This window comes from Lissotriton vulgaris, unplaced genomic scaffold (genome assembly GCF_964263255.1).
Source record: "Lissotriton vulgaris unplaced genomic scaffold, aLisVul1.2 SCAFFOLD_756, whole genome shotgun sequence".
Taxonomy (NCBI): domain Eukaryota; kingdom Metazoa; phylum Chordata; class Amphibia; order Caudata; family Salamandridae; genus Lissotriton; species Lissotriton vulgaris.
This window is the reverse complement of record NW_028251774.1, coordinates 823,655-848,136: the sequence shown is the minus strand read 5'-3', so window position 1 is coordinate 848,136 and position 24,482 is coordinate 823,655. Positions and strand designations below refer to the sequence as shown.

Below are 24,482 nucleotides of genomic sequence, written 5' to 3'. Positions count from 1 at the left end.
TCCATCACAGAAAATAACTTTATTAGACAACTTCTGACATTGCCTAGAAGTACCCCCTTGGTTTCACTCAGATTGGATTTGAATATTCGTCCAATTGCAGATGCTGTTGCCGCACGGCCACTACTTTATTGGAGGCGGCTGTGGAGTACTCCTGAGTTGGTGTGCTATAAGGAGGAACTGAAAGTGGTTATGGCCTCACTAGGTGCTGGTAGGATCCCTTGGCTATCCTTTGTAAGGCAGACTCTTACCTCGATTGGGCTTGAGAATCTCTGATTAAATTCCGAGGTCTCTTGCCCAGCTATCTCCAAAAAAAACATGTCCTGTATTGTAAAAGACTTCAATCTAAGGAATGTTTTTCGTACAGTTAAAACTTCAAGTTTGACTGACACCTTCCTGGATTTTAAGTCTAATTATAGCTTTGTGCAGGAGTTAGATGCCATTCAACCCACCCTGGCGAAGAAGCTCTACTTACAATTGAGATATGGTACTCTGCCCTTATATTCAATGACCGATAGGTGGACAGGGGGTCCAGCACGTCCCTGCCCAGGGTGTCGAACAGAGGCCGAAACTTCACATACGTTATCCTCTTCTGTCCGGCATATGGTAACATAAGGAAGAAGTGGATAATCTAGCTGTGCAAAAATCTGGGCATCAAGCATTATCTGGCTTTTTACAGGATTCTGAAAACTGACACCAACTCTGTGATAGTGTTTGCGGTAGTGAAGTTCCTGTTTCTAATGTGGTCAATTCGAAGGAACTTGATAGCCAATACTCCCATAAATTTGCACTAAGTTTCAATGGTTAACCTGAGAGTGAATTAGAGTGATCTCAACTCGTTTTATCAATTTTAAGGCTATCAGATTTAATTTAATTTTTATATTTTTAAGGAAAAGTGTATACATCAATTTTTAATGTCTCCCTTTGATGACTATATGAAGGTGATACACGACTCAATTGTAATTTTTAATCAAACTTATTGGATGTAAATTGTAAATTTTATGTGCTTTTATGGTATACCAAACCGCAATAAATCTTTCGAATGAATGAATGAAGGTTTCTGAGAAGTAAATAATGACCAGGAAAGGGGACACAATGGTTTGTCATAAGAACAACATCCAAACTCGGATGGTTTAACCTTTGTGCTGCAGCATGATCTAAAGTCAGGCTGGTAATTGTGCAAAAGGTGATTAAAGGTGAATTCTTTTAGAAGTTAGATGAGGACTGCTTTATCAATTAGCATTCAGAGGATTGGCAGGTGTGTGATAAATCAGTAGCTGACAAGATAGTCAGGGTCCATGGTTGCCTTTTCTGGAGTCTGATGGTTTGTCCTATTTTGAGTATTTTGGGGAAACACAATGTGTAGGAGGCTTCTTCTACCTAGAGGAAGAATGCTTCTACGTAGAGAGACTTCAAGATGTGAAAGACGTGCTGTAATCTGTGTATGCGGTGGCTTTGAGGACTGTATGGATTTTTGTGACATCTGTATCTGAGGATGGCTTTAAGGTAGTTTATTTGTGGATGTTTTGTCACATTGCGATGGTCAACTTGCGGTCTGATTATGAGGCCTTGGATTCTGGTACAATTAAGTTTGCCGTATTGATAAGTTCACAAGCGTAGAGTTAATGTTTCTCCTTAGTAATAAGGAATTACCTATAATTCTGGTCCCTATTCCCTTGGTTAGTCCTAATCACTCTTTGGAATTTTTGTGTTGAAAGCACAGGACCTGCAGATTTACCTTAAGTCTTGAAGGGGCGGGGCACTCCGGTTATTGGCCCAATTGGGATTGCCGCAGCACTTGTTTATTTATTTATTTCTGGTATTTGTAGAGCGCAGCATTCATCCCAAGGGATATCAAGGCGCTAAAAAAGAAAAGGCTGCTGAGGTTTATGCAGGAGGGGTTAGTATTTGGGAAAGAGGTGTGTTTTGAGTTTTTTTCGGAATGAAAGAAGGTTTACGGTATGTCTCAGGTCAATCGGTAATTCATTCCATCGGTTGGCCGCCAGGTGGGAGAAGGCCCGTCCTCCTGTCCTTGTTTTATAGATGCGCTTAGGTTTTGCTAGGGCTGAGTTAGTGGATCGCAAGTTCCTGTCTGGAGAATAAAATTCAATTTTCCCTTGCAGGATTGTAGGGTCTGTTTTGTGGAGGGCTTTGTGCGCATGACAAAGTAGTTTGAATGTGGCACGCTGGCGCATCGGCAGCCAATGGAGTTGTTTTAGGCATGCTGATGCCGAGTCACGTTTGCCTTTATTGCATACCAGTTTGGCAGCCTGGTTTTGCAGAACCTGTAGGCGGGAGAATAGCTGCTCGTTCATTCCTTCGAATAGAGCATTGCCATAGTCCAGACGGCTAACTAGGAGGGCCTGGGTAATCGTACGACGACAGTCGAGTGGGATCCAGGTGAAAATCTTAGCGAGGAGTTTCAGGATTGCAAATCCCTTACCCCACAGTGTACGCACATGATCTTTCATAGATAGTGCGTCATCCATCATAATGCCTAGATTTCTGGCATATTGTTTCGGGGTCGGGGCTGTTCCCAGTGACGGTGGCCACCATGAATCGTTCCACGATAGTTTGGCTCCTCCGAACAGCAAGATTTCAGATTTTCCGGCATTGAGCTTGAGGCAGTGGTTACGCATCCAATCCGCCATTTCGGAGAGGCAGCTGTGGAGTTTATTTTTGGTTGTTTCTGATCTTTCCCATCTTTCATCCATGGTCACCATCAGCTGCGTATCGTCGGCATATGAGCAGATGCCGATGCCCCACTTTCTTCCGATGTCGGCCAGAGATGATACGTAGGCATTAAAGAGAGTGGGGCTTAGGGAGGCCCCCTGTGGGACTCCACAGCCAATGGGACGGGGTTCTGAATGGAATTGGCCCATGTGCACTGCTTGGGTGCGGTTGCTCAGGAAGGATTCAATCCATTGCAACGCAGTGTCTTGTATTCCTTTGCTCCGGAGAATGTTCAGTAGGCACTTGCAAGGGACTTCCAAGTTTGGCATCTGTGGGTTGAAGAAAGACTAGCACGATGTTTGACCACCTGGAATAGGGGGGCCCTGCTCATGTTTGAGCTGTCGATGATGGTTCACTTTATTAATTTGAATACACTTAAATTAAAACTTAGTAATTCAACTTTAATTACACATTTTATGGCAAAGCAATTTATTGAATCGAGCTGGTAAGATACAATCAGGCCTATAAAGGTATGCCCTAAATGGCTACTGGAATTAAAGGTGCTACTAAGGTTGATAAAATATTGCAAACTGTGAAGTACATAAATATTCAACTACAGCACTGCAAATGAAGACAATACTTACATGCCCTGAGTTTCGACGTCCATACTATTTCCTCTGACTCTGCTTCAACTAAAGACAGCTTAAACTCCACTGGTTCCTCAAAATAAACTTCGTAATAATTTTTGAGCTTTGTAACCGAATCATCATGGAATTCAAAGTCCTAAAAAATGCACGCACACATAGCAATATGTTAATAAATTTAAGCTTAAGCATTCATATATGTTAGTTTATGAAAGTATCAGTACACAACCGACTTTGTAGCCAATAATACATAGATGTGTGTGTTTGACAGAAGGTACAAGCCAAGGTCTACACAATTTAGCATTTTATGAGGCTGAACATGCTGTAGAGACAGGTCACAAAGTTAGGGTTTACGTTTAACCAGAAGGATCATTTAGGGTTTGGTGGGCAGTACTCCTTCCTCCAGGGCAGTGGAGATTTGTATTCCACTGCAGTGGCAGACCACAGACTGCCATATTTCGAGATTACTGCCTACATATGAACTGAGGACTAACTTCTCATGCTGGTCTTCAAAATTCTTTACACCTGTTAACTATTTTATTGTTCACTCCAACTCAACCTAAGCCTGTTACTTTTGAACATTCCATTGCAAATTGCACTAATACTAACGAGATCCATGTTCGCCATATAAATGTTAACCAGAAATAGATTCAGTACCTTCAGATGAGCCATTACTATGGTGGCTCCTCTGATGCCAGTGCTCAGTGGCAACCATGTTTCATTCCACCACTCCCCCAAACTTTTTTGTTTTTCAAAAAGAAACTCCAAAAGAAGGAGTTGTTTTTTTGAAAAACTAAAAAGCTAATGATACCCTTGAAGTTTTCCACGGGATCATGTGGGTCATTTTTGTTTTGTCTATTCTGCATTGTTAGGCCTTGCCTGACAGTCCTGAACAGGAAATAAAAGTATCTCAGAATGTGTGTCCTAAATAGGATGGTCAGTCTGAGGGATTTAGACAGATGGCTCCAAGTCCATGGGGCAATCAGTCTAAGGTTTCAATCAGCGCAGCCAGTATGGGTCCACCCGCAGAAACATGCCAATTCGCCCGACTAAATAGAGGCAAAAGGTCGGTGTAGCAGGCGGGGATTACACTACATTAGTAGAGGAATATCTGTACACTGAAATCTAAATAACCCTCTTTGAAACTTAATGCAAAAAACGGACCCTAAATATGCAAAAAACTTTTAACTGAATGATATTAGTGTTTATTTAGAATTATCTTTGGTGCTCTTACAATCAGATTGTAATAGCTAATAGCTTACGTCAAATGTCTGAGTAGTTAAAAAATATTGAGTTCAAAATCATATTAAACAAAGTAGCTTATGAAGAGGGAACCTTGAACAACTTTATTTCCATTGAAAAAGTATCTTTCAGAAAGTTTTGTTCGAGAAACATCCCCCATAAATCATTTGTTTTGCGGAAAATATTGGCCACAGGCATACTTTTATGAAGGCGAAAAACCAAACAACTTCCTGATTTTACAAGCTTTATCGCCACTGCAAAACCTTGCAGGCGAAAGTGTTTCTAAATGAGCATACGTCATTCTTAAACAATGAACAGCCAGAATGAAAAGCACTACCACATTTTAAAAGATCTGATCCAGGATCTATACAAACTACATGAGCATTGATTGGCAGTGACCATCTCCATAAATGTATCTAGACTGTTGAACTTAGGCAGGTCATCTCTGCTATTGTCCTTGCCTGCTGGAAGCCCCAGCTTGGCCAATGATGTCTGGACGCTGGCAATTAAGACCACGCGAAGAACAGAACAAGTAGACACACTTTCCTGTCACTTGTGCCTCCCACTTACCCTTCCTGTTTTGCCACTTATGTCATTCTTAGCAAACCTTCCCTCTTCCATACACCCTCAACATGGAGTTAAGGGGAACCAAGCTGATGGTACAAATTGTTTTTTCTGGGTTGGTGCCATCAGTATTCACATGTCTACTTCAATACCTAGCAACGCATGGAAGGGCATCCGGAATAGAGACTCATTACAGCATCACACCAGAGAGAAGCTAAAGACGATAATGTTTACGGGCAATACAAAAATAATGGAGTGTCAGTAGTGAAGACAGAGTACTATTCTCTATACTAGCAGCTTCCTATTAACATAGAATGATGTTTTCTACTGAAGTGCAATGCCACAAGATCAGGTACAACTTTTACGTTATGGATTTTCCACCATTTGATTCTAGTCATTTTGACTGCATCAAGCGTAGCCTATATCCCTGAATCATATTGGGATATTCTAATTAATACAAAATATAGCCTTGTATTGTTGCCAGCCGATTATATGACCCTTTGTTATTCATTTTAGTGACTTGGGCAGAAAGACTATATACAGTCCAGTCTGGAATCAAACCTTTAAGGCGAGTTGCATAAAGTTCAAAGTAAGAAGTGCACCAAGTTGCAGAGATGTGTCACTGGCCACTGTCCTGTATACACACTTCTCCCATTGAAAAAGGGTAGTTTTTTGTTCCAAATTAGAGATACTGCTTTCAGCATCCATATTCTAGGAAGCAGTCAGTCAAGTATTTATTATATATTATATGAAAATAAAACAACTCAGTTTCTCTTTCAGTAACATAATTTTTTGTTTAGTCTTTAAACATCCAGCCTTTGATGGTTCAAACTGATTCATTTCTTAATTATGAGTGATGTGTGAGGGTTCACCAATATACAGCTCTTTACCAATTCCGCAAAGTCCCAACTCAACATTGCACATCCTGTAACAAACAGCCATCTATACATGTGAAACACTTCTAAGAAAGACCTTTGCATTTTATTTTACATCAGAACGAGAGGATACACATCTGGTTCTTGTACTTTTGGGTTGTCACAGTGCATGTCAGATGTGGCTAATCTGGTTTTAGCACTGTGGGAACCGATGCACACAAGCGGTTGTTTTAAGTACTTTAGAATTAGGCCCCACAAAAATACAAAAAAAATAATGATGCAAAATATCAAAAAGGAAAATACCTCAGGAGTTATCTCAGCTTCTGGAAAACTCATCAATTTATATTTCATTCCATACTGCAATAACTTCTTACACCCAGGAGGTTTATCAATTTTCTTGAATTTCTTGCTTGACACCTTTATTGCTTTTGAGATATCCTAAGATAACGAGAGAAGACATTATTAAAGGCAAACCTGTCTTCTATTTACTTTTAACACAGTGCAGATTTCAAGTGCAGATTCTTGAATCCCACCTTACCTCTCAAAGCCCAGAGAATTCACAGTGTAAAATAAAATGTAATAGTCAGGGGGATGTTTTATGCAGGATGCCCAACAAATTATTCTTCAGTATTGATAACCATGTTGCATTACCATTTAATTTTCCTTTCTTTTCACAATCTTTATTGAGCGCGGAACAGTCCATACTTGAAAGTTCAAGCTCAGGCAGCTGGATAAATAGAAAAAAAAGACCACAGCTGCATGGAGGGCAAGCACTGTTTTGTGGAAGCATAGACTTTGGCTCCCAATATGTGGGTAGAGACAAAACCCCTCTCCGTTGATGCAGAGCCGTCAAGCCAGACCATAAAGTACAATGTTAAGTAAATTATATCAATATATAAATCACAATAAGAATGAATTCTCTGTATCCCCGTTGGATCTGTATTTGCTGTGGTTGCAGCGGATCTGTGACATTATTTTGTGGTTGACTTTCTTGCGTAGTAATACATTTTCCTGTTTAGGCTTTTCCATTGTTCTACTTCACTCTAGCTGTGGACTTCAGTTCCCAGCTCTTCTCGTCTGTCGCACGCTATGGTTGTGAGCATGATGGCGTACACGCATCACCCTTGGCTCTCTTATGCACAGCTCTTCTGGATGCACGGAAATTTGTCTGTGTAGGTGTTTGGATCAGTTTCCCCATCCATAAATTGGGCCATAGTAAGTGTGGATTCTTACTGCTGTTTTCCTTGTTTTAAACAGTCAGGTTCATTTTCTTACAACAGGGGGTTTCCTTCTCTGGTCCCTTCAGGTATACTCCCATTTTGGTGTTGACTCCTCGCCCTGTAAGGGTACTTTGTGCTCTTATACTTGTTCACCTTGTGTGCTAGGGGTACATTCTATCCTGCGTCCCCCACAAGCTTGAGTAGGTCTCATGCAGACCTCGAGCAATTTGTAGACACAAGTTGTGTCTCCCAGTTGTATGTCCTGAAAGCTGTTTCTGCAATTACGGTAAGTTGTTTGTTACTGTAACGGTATTATCTGTCCCTGCTTGTTTCCGGTGCCTTTATTTGTGGCCTGATGACCCTTTTTATGGTATTTACTTAGACGGACAGTCCTGTTTCAGCGGTGTTCTACTGTGGAAACTTTCTTTCCCTTCACCTTTCAGATACTTGTATTGGTATCTTTTGGATGTTGTTTTGGTTCAGTGAACCTGGGGTTTTGCTTTTTTGGTCTTTTTCTATGCCATATCTTCATGTCTTTTATAGGTTTTGTTAGTTTGATGGTGCCTTGGGCTGAGACTTACATTTCTGCATATAAATTGTTCATTAGCAGAACTTCCTAGGCATGTCCACTTTTGTTGGTGTCTGTAGATGCTTCATCAAGTCATGATCCTGCACACTATCAGTGACTAGTATTTTCTTTTGGCATTTGGCAATTGTCCTGAAGATGGCCCAGTGAATTAAACCAGTGAGGCTGAAACGTCGACTTTTATCGACTTTAATATAGACTGCATTAAATGTTTGAATAGCAATTATACATACTTGAAAGTGTCTCTCAGATTTTGAATAATTGCCATATGATTTGTCCTTTGTTTAATATCTTTTTAACAATTGTATTGCACATTTGTTTCACAAATTTTTCACTGCACGTCACACTATATGCACTGCATCATTATTATTGTTATTGCAATTTAAAAATTGATATGTATTTACTTGACAATCAATTTGTGCATCTCTCCTGTTTTTACAGCATTTGCTACATTTGGCCTTACCTTTCTTTTTGTTGTTTTTCTCTTACATTGGAATAAGATATATATCCTTGTGCCATGTTTATCATACACAATAGAAGCTCTGTAAATGTATTTAAATGCCCATTGCAAAAACTGAAAATGGAATTTTCTGATCATAAAAGCCCTCCAAAAAAAGGAGGTTAACAATAACAATAATCCTGGATGTAACATTGGAAACTGCCTAGTCACTCAGAACTCTTTCTGTACTGCCAGCTTCAAAAGTCCCTCCAGTGTTCTGAAATGCCTGGTAGCACTGCAGGAGCAGGACATGCCTTTAAACTGAATGAGAGGATGAAGAAAGGTTGTATTCTCCTATGGCGCTCCTTCTACATAAGCCACCAGTCCACAGACGGTTGCCCGGAATGCCCCCCTTGCCTTATTTGAGTTGGGAGACTAGTCCGCCAAAAAAACAGGTACAAAAACGTAAACACACATTTTCTACTTTTTAAAGGCAGATTCAAAGGGAAGAGTCCAGACAGCCATCTGTGACCTGCTAGCTGCATCTGAAGGGGCTGAGGGAGAGCCGCAGGAGAATAGAGAAGATTTTCCTCCTATCTTTCAGGTAATCACCATCTTCTGCAGCGCTCCTTATGTTTTTTTATTATGGATGGGGAGGAGGGTGCTAATTGCCATACTTGCCATAAATGCAGGGCACAAACAGCTAATACTTATATTTCTCTCCCAAACAGCCCTTGCCTGTGGCTTGGAAACATAAATGCGAAGAGGGTAATTAGCAGTTGTCATAGCTTGCCAGTGTGGGCAATAATCCTATTCAGATCACTAAAATATTAGAAGCTGCACTGAAAACAATGAAGCGGGAGAGGGCAATTAATGGCTTAATAAGAAGCGGGAGAAGGCCATTAATGGCTGGTATAGACCTTCTGCTCCAGTATTCCAATGTTAGTCATTCTGTTTCGCCTTGATTAATTTGGGGCATTCTACTCTGTGTGGAATTTTCTTATAGCCACAGGCTACACCAGTTGTTAAAGACTTGTTTGTCTCTGGGGCTAATAACTCAGGAGAGAATCTTTGGCAGGGTCACTAATTATGCTTTCTTTAAGCCTGTCTATAATCAGAAGCATGCAGCAAGAGTAAAAAATAAAAACAGCAGGTAAAGACATTTCTGATGGTAATAAACTATTCTGGGCTAAACGAAACAGCCAATGTTTCCTGAGGAGTATCTGAGATAGCACACATCCCAAAGAAGGTTTTTGCAGAAGTCAATTCAATTAGAGGAATACATCTTCTTCCTCATTTTCTTTCTCTTTTCTCAGGCTATTTGCAAAAAAAGGATTACATACATGCACATAGACTAGTAAAACATAAGAGAGGAATCACAAGAGTTTATTTGTGGATGTACCAGTAAGGCCAAAACACTATTTTCAAATGGCTCGCTTTTTGAATGGCAGGGGCACCATGGCGTACTTCAATCAATCAATCAATCAATCAATCAAGACATTTGTATAGCCCGCTACTCACCCGGAGGGTCTCAAGGCGCTGGGTGCTCGAACAGCCAGGTCTTCAGTTGCTTCCTGAAGGAGAGGTGGTCTTGGGTGAGGCGGAGGTGGATGGGGATGGAGTTCCAGGTCTTGGCTGCCAGGTAGGAGAAGGATCTTCCTCCCATGGTGGTTCTTCGGATGCGTGGAACTGCGGCGAGGGCGTGGTTGGTCGATCGTAGTTGGCGAGTGGGAGTGTAAAAGGTCAGGCGGTTGTTGAGGTACCTGGGGCCCAAGTCGTGGAGGGCTTTGTGTGAGTGGGTGAGGAGGCGGAACGTGATTCTTTTGCTGACGGGGAGCCAGTGCAGGTCTCCCAGGTGTCTGGAGATGTGGCTGTGGCGGGGAATGTCCAGGATGAGTCGTGCGGAGGTGTTCTGGATGCGTTGGAGTCTTTTCTGCAGTTTGGCTGTGGTTCCTGTGTAGAGGGTGTTTCCGTAGTCTAGTCGGCTGGTGACAAGAGCCTGGGTGACCGTCTTCCTGGTTTCGGTGGGGATCCATCTGAAGATCTTTCGGAGCATGCGTAGGATGTTGAAGCATGAAGACGAGACAGCGTTGACTTGTCTGGTCATTGACAGGGAAGAGTCCAGGATGGGAAGACAGGGAAGAGTCCAGGATGAAGCCCAGGTTGCGTGCGTGGTCCGTGGTCCTTCACAGACCAGTGACATCTTTAGGCACTGTAGGGCCCAAATTGTCCCCATCTCAGGTGATATCTCATCTGGAGATGAGAATGAACCCAGGTCCTAAAACATGGCTAAATGTTTCTGGGGAAAATTTCAAGGGTGTTAACACATAACTCAGAATCCAGATTTGTGTGCAAAATACTGTTGTGCATGAATTGGAATTTAACTCAGAATGAGGCTCATAGTTTTTTTACAGAGGTATGGACATTACAGGTAACAACAATGTAAGTGAACACAGAGAGAGAAACCCCATGGCGGAGAAGGAGAAGACACCACAGGTGACTTCACAATGGAAACAGTGAACTCGGAGTTCCACCTTGCCTCAAAACAAGAGAGGCACGTCTCTTGCAGGTAGGAGGTAGATTATCTATTGCTGCTTAGACGTCTGTCTGGTTCTGATCCTTGTGAAGAATACAAGGAGTAATTTATCTAATACAAGGAGTAATTTATCTAATAGTATTAGTGAGGGTAAACTGTCAGAACCAGTTTCAGTCCATACAATTACTGCTTTCACAGATATAAAGGGAGCTGTGCAAGCTCAGAGCTATTCCTGTTGGATACATCAGCAAATGGGGCAAGACAGAAGTTACAAAGAAAATGTAGAGGTCAAAATGAACCTTCCTGGTATAGCAATGGTCTGGAATCTAGAGGGAAACCTCTAATAAAAAGAGAGAGGAGTGGCTTGGACAAAAAACATTAAGCAGATCGACTCAGACACGGTTCGGTGCAAGGGTCTGTTATACCATGGGTAAAATTACATTTAGTTGTTTAGGTGCTACCCCTGCCCTACTAACAGAGCCATGTTTAAGACCATTTATTGCAGGGTGATGTTTCACAACTGCACTGCAAGACTGTTTAATTTACATGCCTTGTCATATGTCCCGTGCAGGCCCATTGTTGTTTTCCCTATGTTAGCCTTAGCACGTTGCAGGCTGCACTCTGCTTTGTGCACGCTACAATACAAACTTCTTTTGCTTTGCGCCATGCTGTACTTTCACACAGAACCTGCCGTTGTTTTTGCATTCTGTTCTTTCCTGGGATTTAGTCTGAACATCGTAGACAAGGTCAAACAACAATGCCCCCTGTTATTCTGTTTTGGTCAGGCTCTAGCATCTAGACAAAACACACAAATGCAGCTGTTTTTTGGGAACACACACTCTTTGTCTTATAGGTATGCACAGACATGCAAATACACACTTCGGGAGATATTTTTCAAAGAGGAGATCACATTGCAATAACCTACACTGTCTGTATTTATGAAGGTCGTTCTAATGTGCCACTCCAGAATAGCGGCCGGCCCGCTCGGGTTGTAGGCGGCATGCTGTGTGAAGCTGTGAAGATATAATAAAGGTTTTCAAAAAAAAAAAAAAAAAAAGGAGATCATAACTAAGGTACAGGGTCTGCTGCAATCACCCAGAGATCTTTTAATGTATAATCACTTTTGCAGAAGGGGAGTGGGGTTAATCTACCCTGTCTATTAACCTGACAGCTCCTTTTATGATTTATGGATTACTTACTATGCAGGCCGCATTTGTGTTAGGTATTTTACTTATTGTGGCATGTATACTGCATTCTAGAGCACGATAGTTAAAATAAATATTTTAAACTTTTCTTGTGTCTCAGTTAGATTTTATTGTGGACAAGTACGAGTGTGAGAGCGAAAGGGTGTGTCCTGTCACTGCGACTCCTGAGAGGGTGGGGAGTGTTGTGTTCTTTGGGTCCAACCACTTGCTCCTCTGTGAGTGAGCAGGAGGGCAAGTGAGACACTATAGCTATTTGGTACCGGGCTCATGGGCACTAAGGTGGTAGGACGACTCAGTCCCTGCCTACTAAGGTTCTATGGTCCCAAGCAGAAGTTCTGTGAATACGCAGAATCCCCGAGTTGATATTTAGGCAGGACACTATGTAGAACTCAATAGTGTGGAAGAAAGCCCTCTGCTAGATGAACCAGGGCACATACAAGCTAAAAAGCTAGAAAAAACGAAGGTGCAACACAAAAAGACACTAAACAACAAAATGTAACAATACTAGTAAAGACCATGAGCAAGAGTATTCTCCATAAAGCAACATCATTAGCTGAAAGAATTCACATGGCCAACACAGTGTAAAAAAAAGATAAGAGGTGGACTTTCTGCATAACTTCATATAAGTGCACTGATTTATCTTCTGGGGGGTGTTCACAGCACTGAAACCAGGAAGGCATTCAAGAATGGTGCATATTTATCGGTTAAATAAGTGTGGAAGTAAACTAATTTCCACTTACTTTTTCCACAAAAATACTGATAAAATGAGAAAAAAAGAAATATAGATAAATACAGCCGGAAATGGCAAAAAATACCTAAAAATACCATAAAACCGGGAGCCCTAATTATAATTAAACATCTGTAACATCACAAAAATGTTCTTACCTTAATAAAAGAGTCATTATTAATAGCAAGGTACACACGAAATGATAAAGATGGGTGGGTATCGATAACTTTGTAGAGAATGACAACTCCGTGATGGTGCACTGATTCTGATGTCTGTATGAGGGGCCCCACCGGTGAAAGTGAACTCACACGCCATTTTACATGGGTAGCTGAATGATCTACCGAAGGCTCGATTTCAGACACAGAACCATGAATGTGTAAAACTTTAAATGTTATATCTTGTTCTTGATCTGGAAGAAAATATGGACAAAGGTATTATGTTTCCTAACTTCTGTAAACAATGATAACATTTTTTAGCAAAAATAAACCCTGCTGCTACTTACCACCCAGGCAAATGGAGTGGGGGAACTGAATAGATTTCAGAATTGATGGGTCACATTTGACATCAAAGATTGGGCCACCCACTGTCCATGGCTTCTTAACATATCTTTCAAACTTGCTCCATGACAACACTGAATACTTTATGTGAACTTTTTTGGACACTTCAAATATCAAGCCTGTTTCTGTACATTGGTAAATCCCTTCCCCGTCCAACATCAACCTGCAAAAAGAAATGTTGACAATTATTTTGGCTGCATTTTTTGTCAAATGATATGTAGCACATATTCCAGATTTCTAATTGTTCCTACTGTTTCTAGGCAGAAGCATAGTTTAATTACAAAAAGAGGTAAAGTCTCCCACTTGTTTTGATAGAATAAACAAGCAAACATTTGTTTTTCATCCTAACCACTTAATAATTATTTTCATATCCTTTATTTGAGACCTAATGGTGGCATTCTCAGCCAATGTTTAACGTCACAATTCCAAAACTCTTTGTTATGTGCATCTTAGGCAACTAGACAGCCACTTACGTTTTGCAACATACTTAAAACAAAAGATTATGAAATAGTAAACAGAAGATTAGCCCTGAATAGAGAGGGCCTGCGATATATTTAACATTAGGAAAGCCATGTGCACATGAGAAGCAAAAATAGAGAAAGAAAAACTAAAGTCTTGTATCTTATGAGGCAATTTTCTCCAAGCACACAGAAAGTAGACTGAGGTTGTGGTTTCAGAAGTTCTTTATTCTGATATCATTGTTGCTGCCCATATGCCAACACATGTTTCGTCTACAACTGTTTAGGTCACAGCAGACTTCATCAGGCCAAGTACATTGAGACTTTTAGGAACAATAAATCTCATCCAAGTAAGGCTTGACAGTATTTGTTAAGTAATCTTATGTCTGGAGTTGAATATCTTACTCCACATCTATATACTTACCATCACCATATTGGGTAAACAGCCATTACAACGCGGCTTTTGCACCGCATACCATTACATCGCAAGTGTTACAACGCATGTGATGTAACAGCGCGTGGCCATTACTACGCATGTGATTACATCGCATGCGTTTTTACAACGCATGCAATGTAATGGCTATCCACCTTGTTGTGAGGAAACTGAGGCTCTTCCGTTTCCTCACATTGACATGCATCATGGACCACCACCAACCGACGTGAAGTGAAGCAGGAACCAGGGAAAGGAACCACGAGGAGAGCGAGGTAAGGGGGATCGGGCCTGAGGCGGGGGTAGTGTTTTAGGCTTTTTAGTAGTGCAGTGGTGTAGTGCAGGGTAGTGTTTTAGTGTGTGGGGTAGTGTCAGGGGTCCTGCAGGGTAGTGTTTGAGTCTAGGGACTAGACTGGGGGTATGAGGCAGGTCGTGCTGAAGGTAGTGTTTTAGGGCTAAGGGTAGTGCTGTGGTGTGTGTGTAGTGCAGAGTAGTGGTTTAGGGTAGTGTCGGGGGGTCGTGCAGGGTAGTGTTTGAGTGTAGGGGCTGGACTGGGGGTCGGAGGAGGGTCGTGCTGGAGGTAGTGTTTTAGGGTTTAGGGTAGTGCTGTGGTGTGTGTAGTGCAGGGTAGTGTTTTAGGGTTTAGGGTAGTGTTGGGAGGTGTGCAGGGTAGTGTTTAAGTGTAGGGACTGGGGGTCGAAGGAGGGTCGTGCTGTAGGTAGTGTTTTATGGTTTAGGGTAGTACTGTGGTGTGTGTGTAGTGCAGTGTAGTGTAGTGTTGTTGGGTTTAGGGTAGTGTCAGGGGGTCGTGCTGGGTAGTCTTAATGTAGGGAGAGTACTGGGGGTCAGGGAGGGCCGTGCTGGAGGTAGCGTTTTAGAGTTTAGGGTAGTGCTGTGGTGTGTGTGCAGTGCAGGGTAGTGTTTTAGGGTTTAGGGTAGTGTCGGGCCCTGCAGGGTAGTGTTTAAGTGTAGGGAGTGGACTGGGGGTCGGGTGAGGGTTGTGCTGGAGGTATTCTTTTAAGGTTTAGGCTAGTGCTGTGGTGTGTGTGTGTAGTGAACTGTAGTGTTTTAGGGTACTGTTGGGGGTCGTGCAGGGTAGTGTTTAAGTGTAGGGAGCAGACTGGAGATCGGGGGAGGGTCGTGCTGGAGGTAGTGGTTTAGGGTTTAGGGTAGTGCTGTGGTTTGTGTGTAGTGCTGGGTAGTGTTGTTGGGTTTAGGGTAGTGTCGGGGGGTTGTGCAGGGTAGTGTTTAAGTGTAAGGAGTAGACTGGGGGTCAGGGGAGGGTCGTGCTGGAGGTAGTGTTTTAGGGTAGTGCTGTGGTATGTGTGAGGTGCAGGGTAGTGTTGTTGGGTTCAGGGTATTGTCAGGGGGTCGTGCTGGGTAGTCTTAATGTAGGGAGAGTACTGGGGGTCATGGAGGGTCGTGCAGGGGTACTAAATTAGCGTTTAGGGCAGGGCAGGGTAGTGTCACTTACACTGCATACTTTTACCATGAGTATAGCTTTTCCACGCATGCCTTTGCGTTGTAATGGTATGCGTGGTAAAAGTATGCGATGTAATGGCATGTTGTAATTCCAACACCAAGTAATACCTGCGTTGTAATGGCACGCGTGGTATTAGTACGCGTTGTAAAGCGTCATATTCCCATATTGTGCCAGTCGAATTTGTGGAGTTGATATTTAGGCAGGACACTATGTAGAACTCAATAGTGTGGAAGAAATCCCCCTCCTAGATGAACCAGAGCACATACAAGCAAAAATATCTAGAAAAAACGAAGACAAAAGCCAAAAAGACATTAAACAACAAAATGTAACAATACTATTAAAGATCATAAGCAAGAGTATTCTCCATGAAGCAATATTATCAGCTGAAAGATGCTTGGAGAAAATTGCCTCATAAATTGTGGACTCTGCCAGATTGGGAAGGACGGCTGACTTCCTCTCCTCCTGAGGCACCAGATGGACTATTTGCTTGATTGAACAACTCAATCTCAGACAATTTTGAAATGAGGGGTAGAGTGTGCCATGTATACCCGGACAGTGCTCTATTGTGTATCCTAAAGTCTTGTATATGTCCCACCACAAATATTACCAAGTGCTTTCATGCAGAATTTACACTGGGGTCCACATCTTCCTAACCAAAACAACTTCCGAAGGTTCAAGTGGTTATCGTAATGCCAGTGAAAATAAAAACACAGGATATGACTAAGATTAGATCGACTGACAACTACCTTCTCCATATTGTTGAAGACAACAAAGGACCTCAGCGCATCTTGATTACTGTAGTGGGCCAGAGTCTACTACTTAATGTTCTTTGAGATGGAGTAACAAACTAAAACAATAATGAAAAAATCAGGGGAAAATAAAGTAGGTATATTTTGTTCGGTATTCTGTAGGCTCCCAGAACAAAATTATGCTCAGCTTTTAAAACGATCAGTACCTGTATGGTACTGTGTGTGACAGCCTAGCTTTTACACAGATAAAAAACATCTAACGCTTCTAACAACCATATAACTGGATCAATCTGGCAATCAATGATTGTCAGGCTATAAACTACCCTTCCACCACAGGCTCCCATAGAAGTCAATGGGAGTCTGACCGAACGGTGTTCGGAAACATAATAATCGGTCGGTCGGACTCCCCGAATACGATTCGGTAGGTAACCATTCCGAGATTGATTCGGTTGGAATCCTTAACGACCAACATCGTAATGAGGCCCATATTGCTGCTGGAAACTTCCAATTCTCAAAGGCCACTTGTGTGGTGGGCAGAAGCCGCCCACAGCACAAGCTCCCACTGAGGAATTGGAGTTTGTGAACATCCCTGCACCGTGTGGCAGGCACACACATGGTGCACCATAGATGCCCCCCAGGCCCAGATGTGGAGGGTCAGGGGGAAGAGGCCCTCCTTGGGGACCCTAATGTCACTTTCTGACAGCCTGTCCATGTTGGAAAGGCCGATAGGGAAAGGCTGTTGGAAATCGGTATCATAATCCAGACTGCAGAAACGCTGTCCTTAAGGGATTATGTAGAGTTTCCAACCGACAGACTGGCTCCATGAGCCTGTCGGAAAGTGTTGGTCAGACCCTCCAACTACAATCTATGACCACACGTATCCTAATACGTTGGTTGGACCACAGCAGGAGATGCAGTTCGGACCGCAACCAACAAGCCTTCGGTTGTGGTACGAACTGCATTGTAATTAGGCCCATAGTGTTTTCCAGTAAGTAATATCGTTGTTAAGAATACTGTTGTTATAGTATTGTTTTCAATAATATAGTTGTTAGAATATCATTTAATAATGAATTTAATGTTTTAGTGTATATATTATTTTTAATTGTTAGTATTGTTTGTAATAATTTTGTAAAGTTTAGTTTATTCTTTTTTAGTGATTTAGAATTTTTATTTAATTTTTAATAGTGATTTATAGTGTTGTAGCGGTATAGAGTGGGAAGTTAATTAAGTAAGAATTAGTAACTAATTAATAATTTCTAAACATGCATGTGATTGATATTCATTATGTACATTATTTAATATTGATTTATTATACTTATATTTTAGGTGTGGGCAGCTATTTTTATGGGTGTATTGGGGTGGAAGTTATTTAGGTCATATTTAACAAGCGATTTAGTATTAATTATATAATTGATCATTAATTATGTAAATTGTGAATATCATAGATTTTAGATATATTTTAGGTGTGTGCTGCTGGGTTTGTAGGGGTTTATGGTGGGAAACTAATTAAAAACAATAATAATCATTAATGTATAATTTAATATTTAATTGATTAATAATTATGTAAATTAGTTATTTTAGGGGTCGGCTGCTGGGTTTGTGGGGTGAGAAGTTAATTAAGTAATAATTAATTAGCAATTAGCTGTTAATTAATTATGTATTTCTTTATTGATCATGTACATTTTCTATACTTATTTATTTTCATTGTATTTTAGGTGTGGGTTGCTAGGTTTGTAGGAGTATAAGGGCCTATTAGGATGGCGGGCGGACTTTCATCCTCCCGCACCCTAGCGGTGCTGGGACCGGCCGCCAGTGGTGCGGCGGTCCTGCACCGGCAATTAGGATGCCACCGCCACCGTGGCATCCCCCATCCACAACATTGTGACGGGCGGTGCAAACTGCACCGTCCGCCACAATGCTGTGACTGCACAATGTGGCAGGCACCGCGCAGTGACTGCCACGTTGTGCATGCAAATGCTGGGGGGTACCATAGGTACCCCCATATGCACCACCCCAATAGCCTGGGGGCCCACTAGGGGCCCCCGCATGCAGTAACCGCATGCCTTTCCATGGCCGCCATGCCGCCATGGAAAGGCACATCACTGCATGTATTGTAATATGGATGGAGGTGTCTTGTACACACCGCCACCATATACATTCTCTTTTCCCGGCGGAAAACCGGCGGACGGTCTTCCCATCAGCCAGATACCCACCGCCATACTGATGTGGCGGGGGGAAATTAAATGCGGGCGGAGGAGAATGTCGGGCGGATCGCCACCGCCATGCAGGCGTGGATTTCTGCCCGACATTCGAATAAACCCCGTAGTGTGGAAAGTCGATTAAGTAATAATTAAAAAGCATTATTGTTCATTGAAAGTTAATTATTACATTGTTTATTAATTTTATAAACTGGATAATTCTTTAAAAAAAAATGATATAATTTTTTATGTGAAGTAATAATGTTTGTATTTAAAATTTTATATCTTTTCTAAATTAATAGGGTTATTCATGTATGTAATATGTGTGAAGTGAAGTTGTTTACCTACTGTTGTTTCGACCAGAGTGGGAATAGAAAATCTTACCCCTCCAAAGTTCAACACTTTCCCTATTGTTGGACAGACTGAAGTAGGAATAGTAAATTTTACCCCTCCGAAGTTCATTGCTTTCCTTACTGCTGCTGCACTTACTGGAGTGGAAATAGTCAATGTAACCCCTCCGAAAGCCAATGCTTTCCCTTATGTTGCACAGACTGGAGCTGGAATAGATAATTTACCCCCTCTGAAGTCCATTGTTTTCTAGACTATTGTGCTGTTCCTAATATTATATAGTTTATAATTTTAATTTCATAGTATTTGTTTACATTTTTTTAAGTTATATATCTGCTGTAAATGGGTTTTTTGTGCAAATATATATATATATATTACCTACTGGCGGTCGCCAGTAGGTATATATAGTTAGGATTTTTTCTCTATGGAACTTTTGAAAATTCTATGTCTAATAACTTTGGCGTTTGTGGACGGAATCAGCTGAAATTTTCAGGAAAATGGCACATTTTGTTTCTGATCAGCCCCTGAAAATTTGGGGGGGTTTCGTCAAGGGGGGGGCCGAGAAAAAAGGGGGGTCCCATAACGCGTTTTTCCCATTCATTTTTCCATAGGGCCTTTGGCCTCACTTTTAGCTCGAACGGCTGAATGGATTTACACGAAACTCGGCAAAATTATAGGGACTGTTAGCCCGATGTGCCTTTGCTGGGTCTCAATATATGTGCTCCAGTGGATTTTGAGAAATTAACGTTTAAAAAAACAGATATATCTGTGACAGCGTCCTAGATAGCGCACCAGATCGCGTACTTTTCGCGTAACGGAGCTTTGCGTAGCGAAGCTGATTGGCTCTCCGGTGTCTGTCAACATTCTAAACAGTCCGGTGCGGCCGCCATCTTGTCTCTCGGTAGGATCGAGAGACAAGAGGAGGAGAAAAACGAAGGGGGAATTTAATGAAAGGGGGCAAGGTAGACTCCTCTTGACCCCCTAGGAATGATGTTGGGGTTATTAAAGGGTCCCGTGGGGCAAATAATTAAAATTTGATTTTTCACGGTAGAAGCGCTTCTCGGTTCGCGAACCGGGCCGCAAACTGGTAGCGAAACAGATATTCGCCATTTTGTGTTTCGATTTAATTAAATTACTAGGTATAAGGGGGTACGGGAGACGTATCCTGACTCCTTAGGTTTTCTGAGGGTGGCTGAGGAGGCTCATATATGTTGATACATGTCTTCCAGCGGCTGTGCGTGAGCTTTTTTTTTTTTTTTGCAGCGTGACGTCTGTTAACGTTTGATTCGATGGAAATCAGGAACTGTTGTCCGCCATTTTGTCACTGCGAGTTAATATTTTGTTAAAAATAATTGTTATAAATTATTCCTTATTGACAAACATTGTTTGCGCCATCTTGCCTTTTTTGCAATGCCACACTTTTGTTGAGCACGGCAGCCATTTTAGATGCCTTGACCAGACCTACTCTCTGCACGCCGCCGATCCTCAGCATGGCTCCCCACCCTCGCAAGCATCTCCCCCACGCACTGATCACCCCCGCTCTCTCTCTCATGCATGGGCCAGAAACCTCCTCCCATCTGCGCTGTTCGTGAGCGTTTTTTTTTTTTTTGCTGCGTGCACCCCAGCTCTCTCTCTCATGCATGGGCCAGAAACCTCCTCCCATCTGCGCTGTTCGTGAGCGTTTTTTTTTTTTTGCTGCATGACGTCTGTTAACGTTCGATTCGATGGAAATCAGGAACTGTTGACCGCTATTTTGTCACTGCGATTAAATATTTTGTTAAAAATAAAAAAATAAAAATAATTGTTATGAGGGGGCGTGGCTTGGCGGGCGAAGATGGCGGTCGCAGCCTTGTAGAGCTCCCGCCGGCCCGGACTTAATTTGATCATTTATCCTGGCCCCCGAGCCCGCTGTTGATACCCAGTGGTTGACTTCGATCTGGCGAAGTCTCCTGTCTACTTTGGTGTGTCAATCCTGCATTTCTTCCCTTCCTGTGATCGGAGGGAGACGGCGGCGACGTGCGGCCTGGTGACCGGCCGGAGACCGGGGTCCTCGAGTTTCGCGACGCCTGGTGGCGGTTGCGATCTGGCGGGTGCGGGTGGCATCCGCTACGCCGCCCTTGGCTCAACTTTATAGCTGCGATCGCCTGGAGTTCTGGACGGTGCCACTAGGTCCTACTCATCGGGAGGACGGCTCTTCCCCTGTGTGACCAGCGAGCGGCGACGGCACTGCGTGGCCCCGCGACAGCCTGGAGACTGAGGTCCTTGAGCCCCGACGCGGCCGGTGACGGACTGGCAGACGGTGGTGGCATCCGCTACACCGCTCCTGGCCCGGCCCGCTGGCTACGGCTGCCCACAGATCACGGAGCCACAGCTTATTCCTGTACTTTGGACGGCCGCTCCTGGCGACGAGTGTGGGTGAGGCCTGTCCCACCTGGGGAAGCCGGGACCTCGATTTTCGCGACACCGGATTTGTGCCGACCGGCCCGCTTTCTCCTTTGAGGCTTCGTTTCTGCCGTCCCATCCAAGACTTGCGACAGTGCCCGACGGTTCAGGGGTGGTGTCCGCCCTGCCCGGCGTGTGCCATGACCAGAGACAGAGGAGGTGGCCCGCCTAAACATGGCCCCATCGATAAATTCACCGGGCCGAGTGGAGGCGTGGGGGCGGCCGGTGGCAGCGGTGGCCCTGGACCGGACAATGCAGCTATACTGGCGGCCATCACCCAATCCCGGGACATGCTTGATGCCAAAATTGGGGCGGTCGGGGCGGATGTCACGCTCCTGCGCCAGGACCTCCGCAACGCGGTGGAGCGGATCACCGGGGCTGAGACCCGCATCACAGCGACCGAGGCTGACATTGGCGCCCTAAAGAAACGATTGGCGGAGGTGGAGGGCATTCAAAAGACACTGGCGGCCCGCGTGGAGGATGCCGAAGGGCGCGCGCGGAGGAACAACCTCCGCTTCATTGGCTTTCCGGAGCGGTGCGAGAAGGACAGCATGGAGCGGTTCTTGACCCAGTGGCTGGAGAGCTGGCTCCCCGAAGTAGCACTGTCTACGTGCTTCGTGATCGAGAGGGCCCACAGGGCTCTGACCCAGCGGCCGCCAGAGGGCGAGCGCCCACGACCTGTCATCGCCCGGCTGCTGAATTACCATGACCGGGATGTTATCCTGCGGGAGGCGAGGAACAAGGGCTCGCTCGCCTTCGAGAATCATACTATCATGATTTTCCCGGACTACACGAAGATGGTACAGCAACAGAGGCAATCCTTCATGGACGCTAAGGCTAAGCTGAGGGGCCTCAAGCTCCAATACTCTCTCCTGTATCCAGCCCGCCTGCGGGTGATATATCAGTCCCGGACCCATTTCTTCGATTCACCAGAGGTGTTCCGCTGGACCGATGAAGCGGTGCGACTCAGGCCGCACGCCCAGCCGGGGCTGGACCCGGGCAGGTCCCAGGGATCGTCGCCGGAGCGGACGGATCGCCCGAACAGGAAGGGCCGCCATCGGAGGTCTCGCTCCAAGAAGAGGTCGGCCTCCGCCAGTGCATCGCAGTCGGGTGGTGCCAGGGACTCAGAGCACTCCGATGCGGGCAGCTGAACATTGCCGGGACTAGACACACTCTTTTTGCTGAACACTGAAATGCTCTACTTTGGCTGGTGAGACTGTTCTATTCTGTCCTTGGTATGCCGGTCGGTTCCCATGTGAGGACTCCAGCTGTTTGTCATGGGGATGCAGTGGGGCTCGGGGGGTACCGTTTGTGGGCCTCAGACCCTCACGGATGTGAGTGTTGTTGGGGGGGTGGTGTGTGTGTCATGGTTGGGTTGTTGGGATCCATTGGTATGGCGGGCCCTGGGTCCTCTGTTCTGGACCCGGGTCTCTCCATACCGCGACAGATACTTCAACGTTCTCTGAGGTATTGGGGTGGTGGGTGTGGGGGGGGGGGTTCTTGTGTTGCAAATGTTGGGGGGGGTTCTGGGTTGGGGGGGGTTACTGAGTACATGGGCTGGGGGGTGGGACCACACGTGTCTGAGGCTTTGATTTTTGTTGATTTGCGGGTTGCGCCAGGGTGGGATGGGGGGCCGGATTCTGGACTATGTGTTGATAATGGCTGATACTGCGACTATGTCTCCTCAAAAGACCCTGCGGGTTGTGACATGGAATGTGAGGGGTATCCTAGATAAGATCAAGCGTGGGGCTGTGCTGCGATGGGGGAAGAGGGAGATGGTGGATGTGCTCCTGCTCCAGGAGACTCACATGCTGGACTCCAAGGCCCTTAGCCTCCAGAGGTTTGGTTATCAACAGGTTTATCATGCTGGCTTTACGAGGGGGTCGCGGGGGGTGGCCATATTGGTACACCGTAGGGTGGCTTATGTTCATGAGAAGCAATGGATTGATCCTCAGGGCAGGTTTGTCTTTATCAAGGGCCTGCTGGGTTCCGAGCCAGTGGTCTTTCGTAGTGTATACGCCCCTCCCCCCCTGCAGTGGGCCTTGTCCGAGCGGCTGTTTGCGCTGTGGGACGAGATCCCAGAGGTTCTGACCATGGTGGGGGGCGACTGGAACGAGGTCATGGATGTGGGCCTAGACAGCCTGAGACGAGCTCCTGTTGTGTCTGACCCCCCCCCCCGCGGCTGCTCCCACCAGATTGTGTGCGACTGTGAGTGGTCTGGGTTGGATTGATGTATGGCGGCATTTTCACCCTGCGGTGCGTGCATTCACGTATGTATCGGCGGTGCATGGGTCCTTTTCGAGGCTAGATTATTTGTTTGTGCCGGGTGCCTGCCTGAGTCGCGTCAGGGATGCCGCAATACTCCCCAGAGGCCTCTCGGATCATTCCCCTGTCCTGGCTACCATGACTCTCCCCTCTAAACGACAACCTTTTCGCTGGCGTATGTCCTCCTGGCAGCTGCAGCGGCCGGAGTACGTGAACCATTTACGCGAAGCGATTGATCACTTCTGGCGCGAGAACTTGGTGGGGGATGTCGATGCACTGGTTGTGTGGGAGGCGCTGAAGCCTACGCTCCGGGGCATTGATATAGCCTGGTGTGTGGCAGCTCGGCGAAAACATCGGGAAGCCGTTGTGACTGCCGCGGCCCGCGTGGAGGAGCTGGAGCAGCGTGGTCGGCTCGGGGTGATGAGGGCGTCGTGAGACAGCTCCTGCAGGCCCAACAGATGTATGCTTCGGTCCTGTACGAGGAGGCCCGACAGGCGTGGCTCGCCACGCGCAGCAGGGTGTACCAGCGGGGCGACAAGTCCTGCACCATGTTGCATAGGCTTTGCCAAGCGACTTTCCAGCCCCTAGGGCTGCCTGGTCTCACGGCGGACGACGGCTCGGTCATGACCGACCCAGGTTTGCTGGCGGCTAGCTTTGCCCGCTACTACGAGGCACAATACGCTCCTCGTGACCCCTTGATGGTGGGCGAGATTGCCTCATACCTGGACGACCTGCTCCCGCAGGCAGTCCCCGATGAGACCAGAACCGCCTTGGAGGCCCCGCTTACATCTGAGGAACTCGGGGAGGCCCTTGGCCAATTGAACACTGGAAAGGCGCCCGGCCC

At 44.9% G+C, this 24,482-nt stretch overlaps 1 protein-coding gene across 1 annotated transcript in view; it reads right to left on the bottom strand.

Annotated features, from left to right (window-relative positions):
• Positions 1 to 24,482, bottom strand: part of LOC147662771 (uncharacterized) — a 191,578-nt gene that overhangs the window by 69,220 nt on the left and 97,876 nt on the right. The window contains exons 10-13 of the mRNA XM_086950914.1: positions 13,211 to 13,428; positions 12,867 to 13,117; positions 6,299 to 6,433; positions 3,315 to 3,453 (exon numbers count right to left, since the gene is read on the bottom strand). Coding sequence (XP_086807040.1) covers positions 3,315 to 3,453; positions 6,299 to 6,433; positions 12,867 to 13,117; positions 13,211 to 13,428 — 743 coding nt within the window. The remainder of the gene's footprint in view (positions 1 to 3,314; positions 3,454 to 6,298; positions 6,434 to 12,866; positions 13,118 to 13,210; positions 13,429 to 24,482) is intronic.